Genomic DNA, 14,348 nt, shown 5'->3' on the forward strand with positions numbered 1-14,348 from the left:
ACATCACTTTTTTAAATTTGGACTCCAGCCCCCGACTAGGCGAAAAAGATTTCGGAAAAAAAAAAAAAAAAAAAAAAAAATCGTAAAAAGGAAGGGAAATAAATTTTAAAAAATTAAAATGAGATGACAGAATTGCCACACTGTTATGATGCCATGTCAGTATCAACAGCTGGTCTGTCAGCTTTTAATATAAAAGACGACGACCCATCGAATGGAAAACCACTTCTCACCTGCAGGCTTTCTCTTGTCACTAGACATGGGCCAACATTTAGATTAGTACTGTAAAGAAATCCTAAATAAAAATAATATGGTATTTAAACTAACTGAATAATGTGACCTAATGTACTGCTGAAAAAGAAAAACAATTATTACTTAACCTACTGACTGTATCCTTTTTTTATTATTATTATTTTGATCTAAAGCCACAAAATAAAACATAGTAGCAGTTAAGGTAGAAGTACAAGCTAATATCTAGCTAATTGGTCAAGCTATTCAGGAAAAGAAATAAGTGCAATCCTTTTCTTTCAGCCAGTTAACTAGCAGTGTGCAGCCTCAGGTAGGGGTGAGGTGAAAGGTGTGCTTACACACTGCTCTGAGAAAACTTACAGCCTGCCAGCTTTTTTTTTCCATTAAAGTGGCACTGCCTTATTGTTGTAGTTGCTCTTTCCTTAAATAACACAACTCCTTGTGTCATTTGTGATGGGAAATCTTTACAAACTACCAAAATAGCCTTTCTTTTAAGCAAGAGAGGAAAACAATGCCATGCTTTAGACACTGAACAGGCAGAAGGCTATTCTCGCTCACACTGGCACTTTCTGTGGTTTTAAAACGGTACAATCCTTAAGCGCAAAAGGAGTCTGTAATTTTTTTCCCCCAAATACTTCCAAATAACAGAATTAGCTTCTTTTTTTTTTTTTTTTACAGGTTAGAAGAAAAAAAAATAAATCCAAGAGCCATTTTTCAGCCAGCTGATTAGCAGTGTGCATAATCCACACAACTGGAGAAAATCTCATTTTAAAAACTTCACACCACAGAGAAGGTGTGTCGGCAAACTGAAGTGTTTTTTTTTTTTTGCTTTTGACACTGGAATTGTTTAAAGCCTTTCTGGTGCTAACTGGCCCATGCCTAGTTGTGACAAGAAAAACTGGATTGTTAACAGAAACTATGAATCCATAAAGTCCAGAACACAAAATATGGTCAACTAGTTTGTTGGTTCTGCAGAACATGGCAGCATTTAGGGGCTGAGTTTTTTTTTTGTTGTTTCTTTTTTATGGTTTTAGAGACCTTCTGCATGATCAGACTTCTGGATTACGCTTGCAATGATTGGCTGTCATGTGCTTCGTTTTGTCGCTGCTCGCCCGGTTTGTGAACAGAGTAGTAACAGTGAGGCTAAAACTATTTCACTTCAGCTTTCTTAGTTCATCTGGGCCATCTGACAGCTGGATCTGTGACCACACCCTGTATCATTCGGTCCATCTGAGCTTAATCCACACATATATATACATATACATCAGTCATACACTTATTCCCACAATATACTTAAAAACTCGTTACCAAAGTGCAAAACAAAATCAAATTAAAACACAATAGGTATTCTTTCTTCGCCTTCAGAAGGCAGAGGAAAGAGACATTCTTCATGTTGTCAAACCTACGTTCATAGCAGCCAAAAGGTTAAAATGGAAGCTGAGTAAGGTGCTTTAGCTTGTGCCTTCCTGGTGCTGAGAGGGAGGGGGTGATTCTGTGCTTTAACACGGATCTCAGGCCAAGTCCGATTCTTTCTCAAAGTCTGGTTTTACAACTAAACTAGGCATTGATCTGCGTTTATGAAGAACTTTTAGCTACAGCACGTTCTGCAGGAAGGCGGATTAGAAGAGGAGGTCGGGTCAGGGGGCGGGGGAGCTCAGGGCGACAGGTTGTTGGCCAGCTCAATGAGGGCCAGGGCGCCGTGGAGACGCTCTCTCTGCTCCTGAAGGCGCCGCTTGGCCGCCCCGCCCTGGTTACCCTTCTCCTCCTCCATGGCCTCCGGCTCCTCTCCGTTCTCCTCGTCAGAGTGGAGGAACTCCATGGGATCCTGCTGCTCCTGGTCCTCCGCGCTCGCCTTGCCCTGCGGCTTCATCTTGGTGGTTGTAGGAGCACGCTGCTCACGGGTCTGCCAGTACCTGGAGGATTAAGGAGGATGTTATAATCTAAATGTGGCAGAGCATCTGCACAGTTGATAGGTTTTGATACAGGCTGCTGCCCAGGGCGACACAAACTCTGTGGACGGCACAAACACAAACAAAATCCAATCTGTTTGTTGCATCTTGAATAGCTTTTCTGTTGCTTATTTGCGCGTCAATGGAAAATGGATGCTCACAGTGTAAACACATTAGCAGCATCTTATTCAGCACAATTGTAAAGACTTTTTTGGTGGTCCTGAACCAAATACTTTGTTTTGATGACAAATTCTTGAAAAGCAATTAAAAAAAAAATAAAAAATTCGAGTGGCCTGCCCAGGACATGATTTATGCAAAAAAAAAACAAAAAAAAACAACCACTGCTATGAATGTTTTTTTTTTTTGTTTGTTTGTTTAAACCTACAATAATGATAAAGTTATACATTGCCCTGGACAAAAACAGCCAGAAGCCATTTCAATACCATATCCAAAACTTATTGAACTAAAACGTGTTTTTTTGATTCCAATAAATAAACATGTACCAACAGAAAGCCACTTTGACTGATTTTTAATCCACCATTTAAAAAAAAAACCAGAGTAAGAATCAAAATCAACATGAAGTGTTTTCAGATTCAAATTCAAACTGCAAATTTCTAAAATCCACCAATACTTTGATCCTCCAATAAATCTACATACAACAGCCTATTTTAATAGTTCAAACATTTAATATGCATTAATCAATAATGGAATCTGTCTTAGCAATAGTGTGTCAAGCAGCATTAGGTCTAGGTAACACAGCTTACCAAGCTGCATTTTCTTTAAAATGTTTTAGATTTGCTCTAAGGAAAAATCCACAGATAAGTAGGTTTTCGGCACATAATTTAGAGATACGTTCCACCGAAAAATGGGCAAATACTGAAAACGAGTCTAGTTGGAGATCCACTGTTCACAACTCAATTAAATTGTGTAAAATATGAGAGTTTTTAGAGCTATGTATCTCCATAATTAATAGAAAAACACTTGGTTACAATACAAAATAAACTCATATATCAGGGACAAGATGGCAGGACATTGGGCACCAAATCGAGGTGTGAAAGATCCAGAGTCCATTCTGTCAAGTCTGACTGGAACTGAAGTATTAACTGGATGAAAATGACTTTCAAACAGAGACTGTGTTTCAGAGCTGAATAATAAAATGCTGGGGAGTCATCTCATGATATTTGTGTTGATTAAAAATGAATTTAAGAAAATTCTTGTTTCAGAACTAAGACTACTAATAATTACTAGTGGACACAGGCAATACTTTGAGAGAGGCTATTAAGCTCCTCGAAGCAACTTTTGTGTTTTGCACCATCAGAGATGGCCAGCCTGAAACTGTCCTGTAGAGGGACTTTACTCACTTAGCCAGCCACTCTGCCACTGCCTTGTTATCCACAGACTGAGCCTTTCCCAGACCTGCCTTCGGTTCTTCTCTGTTCAGACGAGAGAAAGGATGCTTGGGGCAGTGACGGTTTGCATGGGTGAACCGACTGCCACATCCTGCATACAGAAAAAAAAAAAAAAAAGACATGAATAAACACATCTACAGCCCTATGAAAGCACTGATTTTATATGGGAAGAAGTAAAGATGGTAATAATAGTAAATAAAGTCAATCTCTGTATTAATCAGACTTGCAGTATTTACTGAGGTTGTGTTTCCAGGTACTTTCCAAGTGCCACTTAATAACACTGGAAAGTACCTAAAGGTGACTAAAAGTGAAAGTATGAAAAAGTCTGGGCTTTACTTAAATAACCTACAAATGAATGTGTTAATCTTTTTCTTCTTTTCTTTTTTTTTTAAAGTATGTCAGACTCGCCTTTCTCTGAGCAGACAAATGGCTTTTCGCCGGTGTGGAGCCGCTGGTGAGTCTTCAGCTGACCGCTCTGGACAAACGCCTTCCCGCAGTTAGGGTAGTCGCACAGATAGGGTCTCTCTCCTAGATGGGAGAAAAAGAATAAATAAATGAAGACAAAATGTTTTGCCATTTTCAGCACACATACACTTTCACTTTTACACAAGCCAAGAAATATTTCCTGGTAGAAAACCAAAGGCAGAGTTCCAAATTAAAGACTCAGATTTGTAACATGTAGGACCTTAGAGCATCTAAATGTGTTGCATTATGAAAAAGTTGCACAAATCCTAAAATAATGCTCTCCTCCTTGGCTGCTGATGCAGCATTGCAATAAAGGGAAGTTTCACAACTTTTGAGTTTGATCTAGAGCAGTGTTTCTCAATTCCGGTCCTCGGGGACCTCTGCCTGCATATTTTGGATGCGTCTCTGTTCCAGAACATCTGATTCAAATGAATGTGTAACATCCTCTGCAAGCTGCCAAATATTTGGTCAAGAAGTATGAAATGGCTAATGATGCACCAATCGGGATTTTCTCTTCACCAATAAAGATTTTTGTTGAGGTTCGACCTTTTGATTTTTCTCCCTTAAGGACTTTAGCACAAGTCAAGATGTGCTATAGGTATCTTGATAGAGATATTAATCAGTAATCCAGTAGTAAATTAAATTATTAAAAATATATTTCCCGTTTGTGAATGCATTGAGCTTTAACTTTAGCTGATATGGATCAATTTCATCCACTGGTAAACCAAATATTATGAAGCTTCTCAAATTTTGACGCCTTTAACGAATAAAGAGAAAATATTTTTTCTTTTTTTTAAGCATTTGTCCTGCTGATCATCCATCAGAGCCAGTGAAGGAAAAATTGAGATTACAGTCAAGTTAAAAAAGAAAATATGTTTTCATATTGGACTATTAATCCCCTTGCATTTATTACATCCATCAATTCACGCTACCATTTAAAACATGTTTGCGTCTGACATCTCCATCTACCAGCGCTGCATCTGTCACACCCACCTGTGTGTGTTCTCTTATGAGCCTGCAGGGACTTCTCTCTGGGGAACACCCGGTTGCAGATGTTGCATCGGATCCGGCTGGAGGAGGTCTCGCCCTCGCTTATCAGCTCCCGCACCGTGTCTGCTCGGGGCCGGCCTCTCCGGATACCATCCTGACAACCAGATAAAATCTGATTTTTAGCACGGACAACGCTGGATGAAGCTCCTTTCCGCAGAACAGTGCCATGTGATGTCCTGATTTTTCAGTCTCTTAGCCCTGGATAGGATCATCCACTGAACTATTGCTTCCAATAACAATGACATTTAACCAATTCTACTGGCTTAGCTCTCTGGTCTGTTTCTCTCCTAGACAGAGCTGATAATAGCGCTATTGATGCCTTTAACTTTGTTTGCTCTCTTTCATTCCCGTAGAAAATACTCCTGTGTTTTTGTGCTTCTGCTCTCAACCACTAGTGGTATGTCTACTCAAGTTCTTCCTGGATCTGCTGGAAGTTTCTGGCTGTTTTAATGCAGTCATTCCTTCCCCCTGTCGCCACATGCTTGTTCATATTGTTGGAAACACAGACGCATTTAGCCAAACTTCTTGGCTTTCTAGTAATTTGTAATACATGATCTACTAACTTTGACTGCGTTGTATTATAATTAGGATTCTGAACGTGGCTACATAACTATATTTGAATAGTTAATAGTTTAATTTGGACTGGTTTCTATGCATCTGCATATGAATTGAACTCGTTTGTAAAGTTGAAATTCGTTGTAATTTGGCTCCATGCAAGAAACGTAACATAATCATATGGGACAAAGTATCTTAGTCATGCAGGCTCATTAATTTTGTGAAATAGCTTAGAAGCCAAAAATGCTCAGTTAAGTATTTTTGTATACATATTATACCAGCATATATTTAATTAGTTCCATTTTCAACACCAGTCTTCAACACATAAATATTCATGAGGTTTCTGAATTTTTTTAACCTCTCAAATGCCAGTTTAAGTAGTGCCAGCATCCAAAATCTGCAGTGACACCAACTGCGATAATTTTTTTTATTTTTATCTTAGCAACATTTTAGACGTTGTTAAAGATGTCATTCTATTTCAGTCCAATCCTATGAATGGGCTACAAGAAAAAGAGATTTTACCACCAGTGAATAAAATAGGAAAAATAAAAATCAAATTGCAGCAGTGTATTCAGAATATATTTAAATATTGCGTAAAAATCACAAGTTGATCCATTAAAACGTCAGAATTTACTCCAAAATACCTCGCGTTATCAACTTTATCCCCATGTGCATAAACACAGCCAACATTAAAAAAAAAGAAAAGAAAAGAGAAAACTTATTGTAACATATCAGTTATTATGTCCGTGAGTGTAAATCGTACTAGTTTTATTGTAACTCTTTCACTTCCGGTTACATTTTTTGGCGCGCGGCCTCACGTCATGTTTCAGAGCAGCTGCAGGGTTTAAAATCCAGCATGTCACACCCTAATGCGCGGGCGTTTTTTAAATGACTCTCCATCTTGTCCACATTCAAACATAAATAGTAATAATAAAAACCCCCCCACAGATTTTAACCCCTTCCTTACTGGGCTTAGGGTTCACTCACTGTCTTTAGATGCTGATTTGTGCATCTCTGAACAACACTTATGTAGTTACAAGTTGTTACTAGTTGCAATTTCCGACAACAGAGCTTTGTCAGCAATATCAAACTCTTAACAGATATACCACAAATAAAGATCTCATCTAAAACTCAGCATCATGCAGGGTTGAGGCAGATATTTAAAAACAATATGTTTACCTTGATCTGATCAGGAGACGGAGCTGTGTCCGCCTCCCTGGCTGTCTGTGACCCGGTTGGGGACGCGGCCCCGCTCGCCGAGCCCGGGCTAAGGGTTACATTGTGGGCGTTTTCCCCCCATTTCCAAGGGTAGACCATGAAGTCGCTGAAACCCGGACTTGTGGGAGTCAGAGTCTCCAGTTTCCTAGGTTTGATCGGAGTCTTGATGACAGAAACCAAAACTCTTTTGGGTGAGTCGTTGCAGAAAATGACGTGCGGATGCTTGCTGTCGGCCATTGTGAGTACAGTAATAGTACACGTGCCTAAAAACGCAAGTAAAATAGTTAAAAGTTGCTGTCTGTTTACAAAACGAGTCGATAAATAAGTCCTAAATGGCGGGTCTTCAGTCTGGGGTGAATATGTCCTTCATTTCCATAGATGTATGCAAAAAATTGTTTGTTACAGAGTATCCTAAAAATTTCCAACCAGGGAGCACAGAGTAACAGACTCTTTCGGCCGGAACGGCTCCTCTGAACTGACCGGTTGCGCCCACAAATGTGTGGTCCCGCGTTGCAAACTCCCGCCTGAGGAGTCTGCCATCCAATGTGCTGGAGAAATCTAGCCCCACGTGCCAGCGGCAGCCTATAGCAGCAACGTTCGCGTCAGCACCATTAGCCAATCAGAAAGAGAAACACTGGGGTTTGCGCAGACTAGTTTTTGGCCAATGGAATTTAAACACCTGACGCGCGCTCTTGTAAGTTGACAGCTATTTTGGCCAATGAGGATGAACAGGGCGTGCAACATAGCCAATCAGAAAGAAGAGCGGTTAACTTTATGTAGCAGATGGCTCCTTCCCGCGTTTAGGAGTCTGTTTATGTTATTACATGTTTTTTTCTACTTTAAAGGGAACGGAAAAGGCCCAGAGGCGCCAAAATGACGTAATCATTTAGGGTGGAAACAAAGGGTGCACTGTTTTAGGAGAATAGAAATCGAAACGTACAGTTATAAGGGATTTACTGGAGAGAAATGTATTTATTTTTTGGCTTTTATAAACTTTACTACTTCTGTGTTTAAAAGATGTTTGTGTCATTCTTTTTATATTAATCAATATTACAACCTTTCATAGCTCACAAGCTCATTTTCATATCAAAGGCCTCTATTGAAAAAAATAAATTAAATTGATAAAAACTCTCAAAAAGTTTCTAAAGGCCATTAAGATCTGGGGACTTTCTGGACCATGGTCAACTGAATCCCATTGCAAAGGGATGATCCTATAACATAGTAGGGCAACAACAGGACAGTTGGGTAACAACAGGATGGGAGAGCCACACTAGGATGGTTGCAGTTTCAGGTCAAACCCTTTAACGACTCAGAATAAAATCACTTTTCAAAAACTCACACTTGTAAATATCACCTAAATAACATCAAAATACCTGCAGCATTCCTTGAGGAGGATTGCTAAGAAAGTTTCAAATCAAAATGGAGAACTGGATCAGGAAGCATCACCCAGGAACACTTCCAGGGTTTCCTCCAGAAAACCTGCTGAGCCCGGTGGCTGGGTTCATCCATCAGAATGACTAGGACATTCAAACCCGTCCACCATAATAAGGTAGCAGACCATGAAGGGGATAAATAAAACCAGAAACAGTTATTAACTGATCTGGAGAGAAGCCTGAAGGTGGCACTCTGGTGTTAGACCATGGAAGAGGAAGACCTGACAGTATTAAATGGTCAAAAATGGCAGCCTAGAAACTTTATATTTTCTTTGGCAGGAGAAGATCAATAAAAAAATTCACTGCGATTAATAAAGGGATAATTTAAGATTGTTTCAAGACAGTTTAATTTGTTTTATATTTAAACTAATCTAATGACAAGTGTACTAGTGTACAATTTATTACTTTGATAGTTATGTCACAAGTCATAATTTTACAAAACACAAATAATCATTTCTACAGCTTGTGTCACATTTTATATGTAATTAAGCTGTTCACAAACACTTCTCACTTAATAATTGCCAGATAACTTGTTGTATTTGTGTGTGAGCAACTCTTCCTACAACTAATCTGTGGAATCACTGTGATGGGCTTGAATGAGGTTTACGCAACTTTATGTGTATTTAAAATGAAAATCAGACAGAGAGAAATAAGACATGACGTTTCCACTACACATGCATTTGAATAATTTACAGAATCTTTAATTGTATTATTCCAGTAATTTAAACCATGCATTAGAGGCGTAAAACAGAGAGTGATGTTTTCCAAGGGTTTATTTGTTAACTTTGATGGCATGGCTTACATCAAATGAAAGGCTAAAAAATTAAAATATGAAAAAATTACAATACAGAAATAACCAATTGCTGAAAAGTACTGTAAATATACAATATATGGATTCCGTACGTCACCAGGCCTCCATTTGCATGATTTCCTGCATCAATGCAGCTTGGCATGAATGCAAAATGGATATACTGAGTTATTAAAAGAACTAACGTTTCTTTGATAACCCCCTTCAGCTCAGTGTTAAACTGTCCGATGTCACTCATCTTTCAGCAGAAAAAAAATATCTGCTGGAAAAGAGAATGAGCATCTTCAGAAAGCTTGTCAACAGAGGGAAACCTGTGACCTGAGTAGATTTATGATGTTGGCTCTAGAAGCGCTGACTCAAGAGCCAACAGCTGCAGCTGCAGTCTGTGCTTTGTGAATAATCTAAATGGGCTTTACCTCATAATCTTCTTATAAACCATTTTTCTAACAAGGTTTTTCTTCCACTAAGCTTTCTGTTAAAATACATAGGCACATCAGTCTGTAAACAGTCTGCTCAGCAGTCACCTTTTGTTTAATAGGTAACTATTGAGTCAGCAGCCTTCCCTGTGATTGGTCACTAAAATATAACATTAAATCAGAGGTCTTATGTAATATAGTTTTCTAAAAACTAAATGTTACTACATAAATATGCTGGTATTCTAGTTTATTGAGAAGCACTTTTATTTGGATAAAAAGTTATTACAGTGCCTTGATTTTTCGAGTGTCTGACTTCACTGGTGCATATATATATATATATATATATATATATATATATATATATATATATATATATATATATATATATATATATATATATATATGTCGTTTTTTTTAACTCCACACTTCTTCCTTTAAAAGCTGATTGGTGCCGTCTGACTAAGCACAGAACAATCTACAGACTCGGACGGCGGAGAGCCATCTCTATGCAGAGCGTATTGATCAGGGAACAGGCTATTAATGAGCGCGAGGGTGTGGTGAGGCCTCCGCACGTGGAAACATTTAAAACCTGTCGATAACAGCTCGCGCTGTTTTTGTCGGCTGCTGTCCGGAGCGGACAAGTTCTGTCCGCGGTTCGCTTCTCCCGTAGCTGGGCTGGAAAACGGTACTCGCAATTTATTTATTCAACTTTTCTTTTTCAAAACTGAACCAGCTTGTTAAAGTGTTTTGTGCCCCTCTCTCACACAAATGCAGGCGGAAAAAATGCTGCAAGACGCCTTCGGGTGCGTCGTGGCGAACAGGTTCGGGGATCTTCTGGACGACGAAGCTGACCCGTTCGACCTGATCAGCGAGGTGGAGCTGGAGAAGGAGAAGAAGAAAAAGAAGAAAAAGGAGGACGAGGACAAGAAAAGCAAGCAGAAGAAACCAGGCCTGAAGGAATCTCAGAGGAACAGACGGCTGCCGGTGGCCTCAGGTGGTCCGGACCTGGTTCCAGGTGAGCCGCATCACCGCTGCAGATACCGGCGCGGTACAAACGGCTCTGTGCTGGTGTTTCTAGAGCGGATGGTGGTGTGCTGGGGCTGTGTCAGCTGTTAGCAATGCAAAGTCAGCGGAGCTGCTCGTTTGCTGTTTGGCTGTGTTTCCATTTAATCTTTTCCACAGGGTTCTGTGCAGGGGTTGCGTACATTAAACTGGTACTGCCACAGGCGGTCCAAAGTTTAAAGACCCTAAGCACAATTTGATTTTTGGGGCCCCATTGACAACACATGTTGAGCAAACGTACAAAAGTATTGCAAGCTTTTAAAAGATGCCAAGTTCATGTTAAAGATTAAGACAGTGCTTTGAAAGCTAAAATTCTGATGCAATTTGGGTCCCAAATTTACATAGAAACTGGTGAAAAGTTGTGACTCAAGTTTGTAAAAATGTCCTTATTTTTAAAAGATATAATTAGTTGTGGACATGAAATGTTCAACAAGTATCTTTGCATAATCTACTTAGCATATCCCAGGGATCAAGTTCATTGGATCTTCCACAATGGCTCAATAACTTTGGCTAAAAAACATAAAGAACCACTTCATATTTTTAAAAATCATTTAACAAATACAAACTCTAGCAGTTTCATAAAAAAATGACCAGTAATGCGGTTATTTCCCCAAATCATTTTACACAAATACCAACATGTGTCCTCAGGGCGAAAGCAGCAGGATTGTCCCCCATTAGCAAAGGAGGACAGAGACTCCAGAGCCGAGGCTCCGAGGAACAAGCAGAGAGGAGGCGCTGCAGGCCAACGGCGGCTGAGCCAAGTAGATCCGCAGGAATTTTCAGTGCCAAAGTATGTAACAATTCATAGTTTAGTTGAGTTTATCGGTTTATGCTGCAAGTTTCTAAAAAATGATTGCTCTTTTTTTTTTCTTCATTTTCGATGTGGAATTCAAGGTGTATTAATCTTTAAGTAAAAATGTATTTTCTCTACTAATTAGAAAAATGTTTATTAAGCATAAAATGCACTTCCTATTACTTTGAAATTCTGCTTTTTGTATTTATACAAGTTCTATAGGTGCTATAGACAACTTCAGACGTGGCCTGCACAGTTTGAGACGCATCGCATTGAACTGTTCTTCTGGTTTCCAGGCCATCCTATACTGAAGCCTCTGACTTCAGCAGCAGAGGGGGATTCACAGGCCGAAGAGGAGCGAGAGGAGGTGGGGGAAGAAACTCTGATAACTTTTATCTGAGAGGCAAGAGAGAATATGATCGACATGATGGAACGTAAGGCTGTATGTTCAAGATGCATTTGGCAGGTTTATGCGTTGTGGATGGTGGATCATGATCTAACGGTTGCAGAGGGATCTCGTCAGAAGAAAAGCGAGGAGGCAGAGGACCATGGAACTGGGGCAGTGCTGTGGAAGCTCCAAGGTCAGTGAACTTTAACGAAGTAAACTGTGGTACTTCAGTATGGTACATGCCTTAAATTTAATGTTGTTTTTTTTTTCTGAAGTGAAATGATGGAGGTGACAAGTGATGCTGGTACCAAAGCTGAGGAGCCACAATCAACTTTGGAGGAGGAGAATCCAACTCGGTGAGTAAACTGTGTGCCCAAGGTTTTTAAATGAATGCTAGGAGTTGTAATAAAGTGGGCTGAAGTTGTTTGGCTCCATTTAACAGAGCGCCAGATGAGGACAATGAGATGGTGGTCCAGGTTGCAATGGAGATGACCCTGGATGAGTGGAAGGCCATGCAGGAGGTGAACCGTCCCAAAGTGGAGTTCAATATCCGCAAAGCGGAGGATAAGATTCCCTCTAAAGCGAAAGTCATTCACCAGTCCAAGCACCTGGAGGTGAGAATCGAGGGATGTTTGAAACTGCACAGCCTGAGTGGAGTGTGTTTTTAATTAAACACTTGCTTGTAGAAAGCGTTACCTTTTTACTGAAATCCTGAGTTGGACGGCTTGTTTCTGGAAGTGTTTCTTTAGATCAGTGTTTTTCAACCTTTTTTGAGCCAAAGTACACTGTTTTAATTGAAAAAAATCACAAGGCACACCACCAACCAAAAATGTAAAGCCGCATCGGCTACAGGTCGCTGGTATCTCTGCTGCTCTCGGTTTCCCATAAGGACCCAGCAGAGGGCTGCGTCCTAATAACTGCTGGATATGTTAAGGACGCCGTTCTCCGTCTGTAAATCCGGTTTTGTTCACGCAGAGTTTACGTGCAGCGGCTTTATTTCCTTCCTGTACTGCCAGATCGATACTCCTCAACTTAGAAGCTGCATCATATGAGTTTGAAAACATTTCTCCATTGTGCCTGCTGCTAGCATGTGCTTGTTCTAAATGAAAATTAGCGCCTTCTTCTTTGATTTACACTTTTGACTTCCAATGATTCACTTCCTGCTAAAGAGCCCCCTGGTGGTTGAAGAAAAATCCACAGAAAAGCCACATGTTCAAAGTGTAGGAAAAAAGTAGCAGCTTATAGTCCGGAAAATGTGGTTGGTGAAATTGGATAATTTCCACGGCACCTGACGATTACTCACGGTACACTAGTGTGCCTCGGCACAGTGGTATGAAAAACACTGCTTTAGATGAACAGGTTCACCTTGAATTAGGGATATGGTGGTTTGGGCCTAAAAGTATCAACATCTTGTTGATAAAGTGGTGTTACTGCAGCCAAAGCCCCATAAACAATTACTGCTCTTAATATAATAATATTTTTTTTAAAAAATCCAGGGAATAACTTAGATATTTAAAAAGGCTTCTTCTTGACACAAGATAAAAAGTAATGTTTCTGAAAACCAGGGTATCTAATGCAGTAAAGTTTGTTTAAATGATAATTTTTATTTATTTTTAAATCAAACCAGCTAAAGCAAAGACTTTATGCAGGTTTTCACACTTAACTTTAACAAGCAGTTGTGTGCAAAGATGCATTCTCAAGAACTGGTTTGGAATAAGGGTGTAACGACAAAATGTGGATATGAATAAACACTACACTAACGTTTACACTGACACGTAAACAGATTTTACCATGATTTAATTACGACTGTAAATGTTACTGTATTGGACACTGAAGGGAACATTTTTGTAAATTCATACATTTGTATGAAATGTATTTGCGTCCACTTTTTCAGAACACAAAGGAGACTGTGGAGGAGATTGAGGAAGATGGACACTTCTTTCGCAGGTCAGTGAATGACATCACCACTCTCTTGGACATAAACTTTGGGAGTCTTGGACGCCCGAGTCGTGGTGGCCGAGGAAGAGGAGCCCGAGGTGGTCAGAGCGTTCGCCCAGAAAGAGCCAGACCCATTTATGAAAAGGTATGTTATCAACTCCCACAACCAGATGGGTCTTAAATCATCAGTGTGTCTGATATTAAAATGTTTTAGATTTTATTCTACCTGAAAACAAGCGGCTAATTTCTGTTTCCGATTCAGGAGGATGAGATGGCGCCTGATCCTGATGACCCAGAAGACTTTCCAGCCCTCACTGCAGGAAAATGACTGACTTGTCACCTTCAACTAAGCTGTTGATGTTTCTGTTCTTAATGTTCTGTTGCACTTGTAACACTGTTCAATAAAAGCTTTTGCAAAGTTACTTTTCATCTTCTGCTACAAACGTCTGGTAACAATGGCTGCATCACTACCACATTTGGGGATTTCAACAAAAATTCAGGTGCATCTCAAACTGGGATTCAGTTTATTTCAAGATTTGCTTTCATAAAGTCAAACTTAAGTTATCGGTTCATGATATCTGACCCCGAGTTTTGATGAATATGGCCTAAGCCAGGGTT

The 14,348-nt window shown here is 39.8% G+C and overlaps 2 protein-coding genes across 3 annotated transcripts; one reads left to right on the forward strand and one right to left on the reverse strand.

The window, feature by feature from the left end:
- Positions 1 to 904: 904 nt before the first annotated feature.
- znf367 (zinc finger protein 367) lies at positions 905 to 7,472 on the reverse strand. The gene is made up of 5 exons (XM_015034255.1): positions 6,854 to 7,472; positions 5,063 to 5,213; positions 4,013 to 4,132; positions 3,557 to 3,695; positions 905 to 2,159 (listed from the first exon to the last, which is right to left on the reverse strand). Exons 1-5 carry the CDS (start codon positions 7,127 to 7,129, stop codon positions 1,901 to 1,903), a joined length of 945 nt encoding a protein of 314 aa, XP_014889741.1. The 5' UTR covers positions 7,130 to 7,472; the 3' UTR covers positions 905 to 1,900.
- A 2,549-nt stretch (positions 7,473 to 10,021) lies between these two features.
- On the forward strand, positions 10,022 to 14,152 carry LOC106948524 (intracellular hyaluronan-binding protein 4). 2 transcript variants are annotated; one of them, XM_015034254.1, is made up of 9 exons: positions 10,022 to 10,234; positions 10,324 to 10,564; positions 11,260 to 11,401; positions 11,701 to 11,838; positions 11,914 to 11,985; positions 12,068 to 12,148; positions 12,235 to 12,406; positions 13,687 to 13,875; positions 13,996 to 14,152. In XM_015034254.1, the coding sequence occupies exons 2-9, from the start codon at positions 10,333 to 10,335 to the stop codon at positions 14,056 to 14,058; spliced, it is 1,089 nt and encodes a 362-aa protein (XP_014889740.1). In that variant the 5' UTR covers positions 10,022 to 10,234; positions 10,324 to 10,332; the 3' UTR covers positions 14,059 to 14,152. The 2 variants fall into 2 exon arrangements, with proteins under 2 accessions (XP_014889740.1, XP_014889739.1); XM_015034253.1 differs by having other exon boundaries at positions 10,024 to 10,234; positions 13,993 to 14,152.
- The last annotated feature ends 196 nt before the right edge of the window (positions 14,153 to 14,348 follow it).

Source organism: Poecilia latipinna, unplaced genomic scaffold (genome assembly GCF_001443285.1).
Source record: "Poecilia latipinna isolate Pla-1442-1.1 unplaced genomic scaffold, P_latipinna-1.0 Scaffold292, whole genome shotgun sequence".
Classification (NCBI taxonomy): domain Eukaryota; kingdom Metazoa; phylum Chordata; class Actinopteri; order Cyprinodontiformes; family Poeciliidae; genus Poecilia; species Poecilia latipinna.

Excerpts from the sequence above, each read along its gene's own strand:
- znf367 (XM_015034255.1), bottom strand. The coding sequence starts at position 7,129 with ATGGCCGACAGCAAGCATCCGCACGTCATTTTCTGCAACGACTCACCC. Across the intron at positions 4,133-5,062 it reads TCATAAGAGAACACACACAG|GAGAGAGACCCTATCTGTGC; the intron begins GTGGGTGTGACA and ends TCTCCCATCTAG. Across the intron at positions 2,160-3,556 it reads GTGGCAGAGTGGCTGGCTAA|GTACTGGCAGACCCGTGAGC; the intron begins GTGAGTAAAGTC and ends TTAATCCTCCAG.
- LOC106948524 (XM_015034253.1), top strand. The coding sequence starts at position 10,333 with ATGCTGCAAGACGCCTTCGGGTGCGTCGTGGCGAACAGGTTCGGGGAT. Across the intron at positions 11,402-11,700 it reads CAGGAATTTTCAGTGCCAAA|GCCATCCTATACTGAAGCCT; the intron begins GTATGTAACAAT and ends TCTGGTTTCCAG. Across the intron at positions 12,149-12,234 it reads GAGGAGGAGAATCCAACTCG|AGCGCCAGATGAGGACAATG; the intron begins GTGAGTAAACTG and ends TCCATTTAACAG.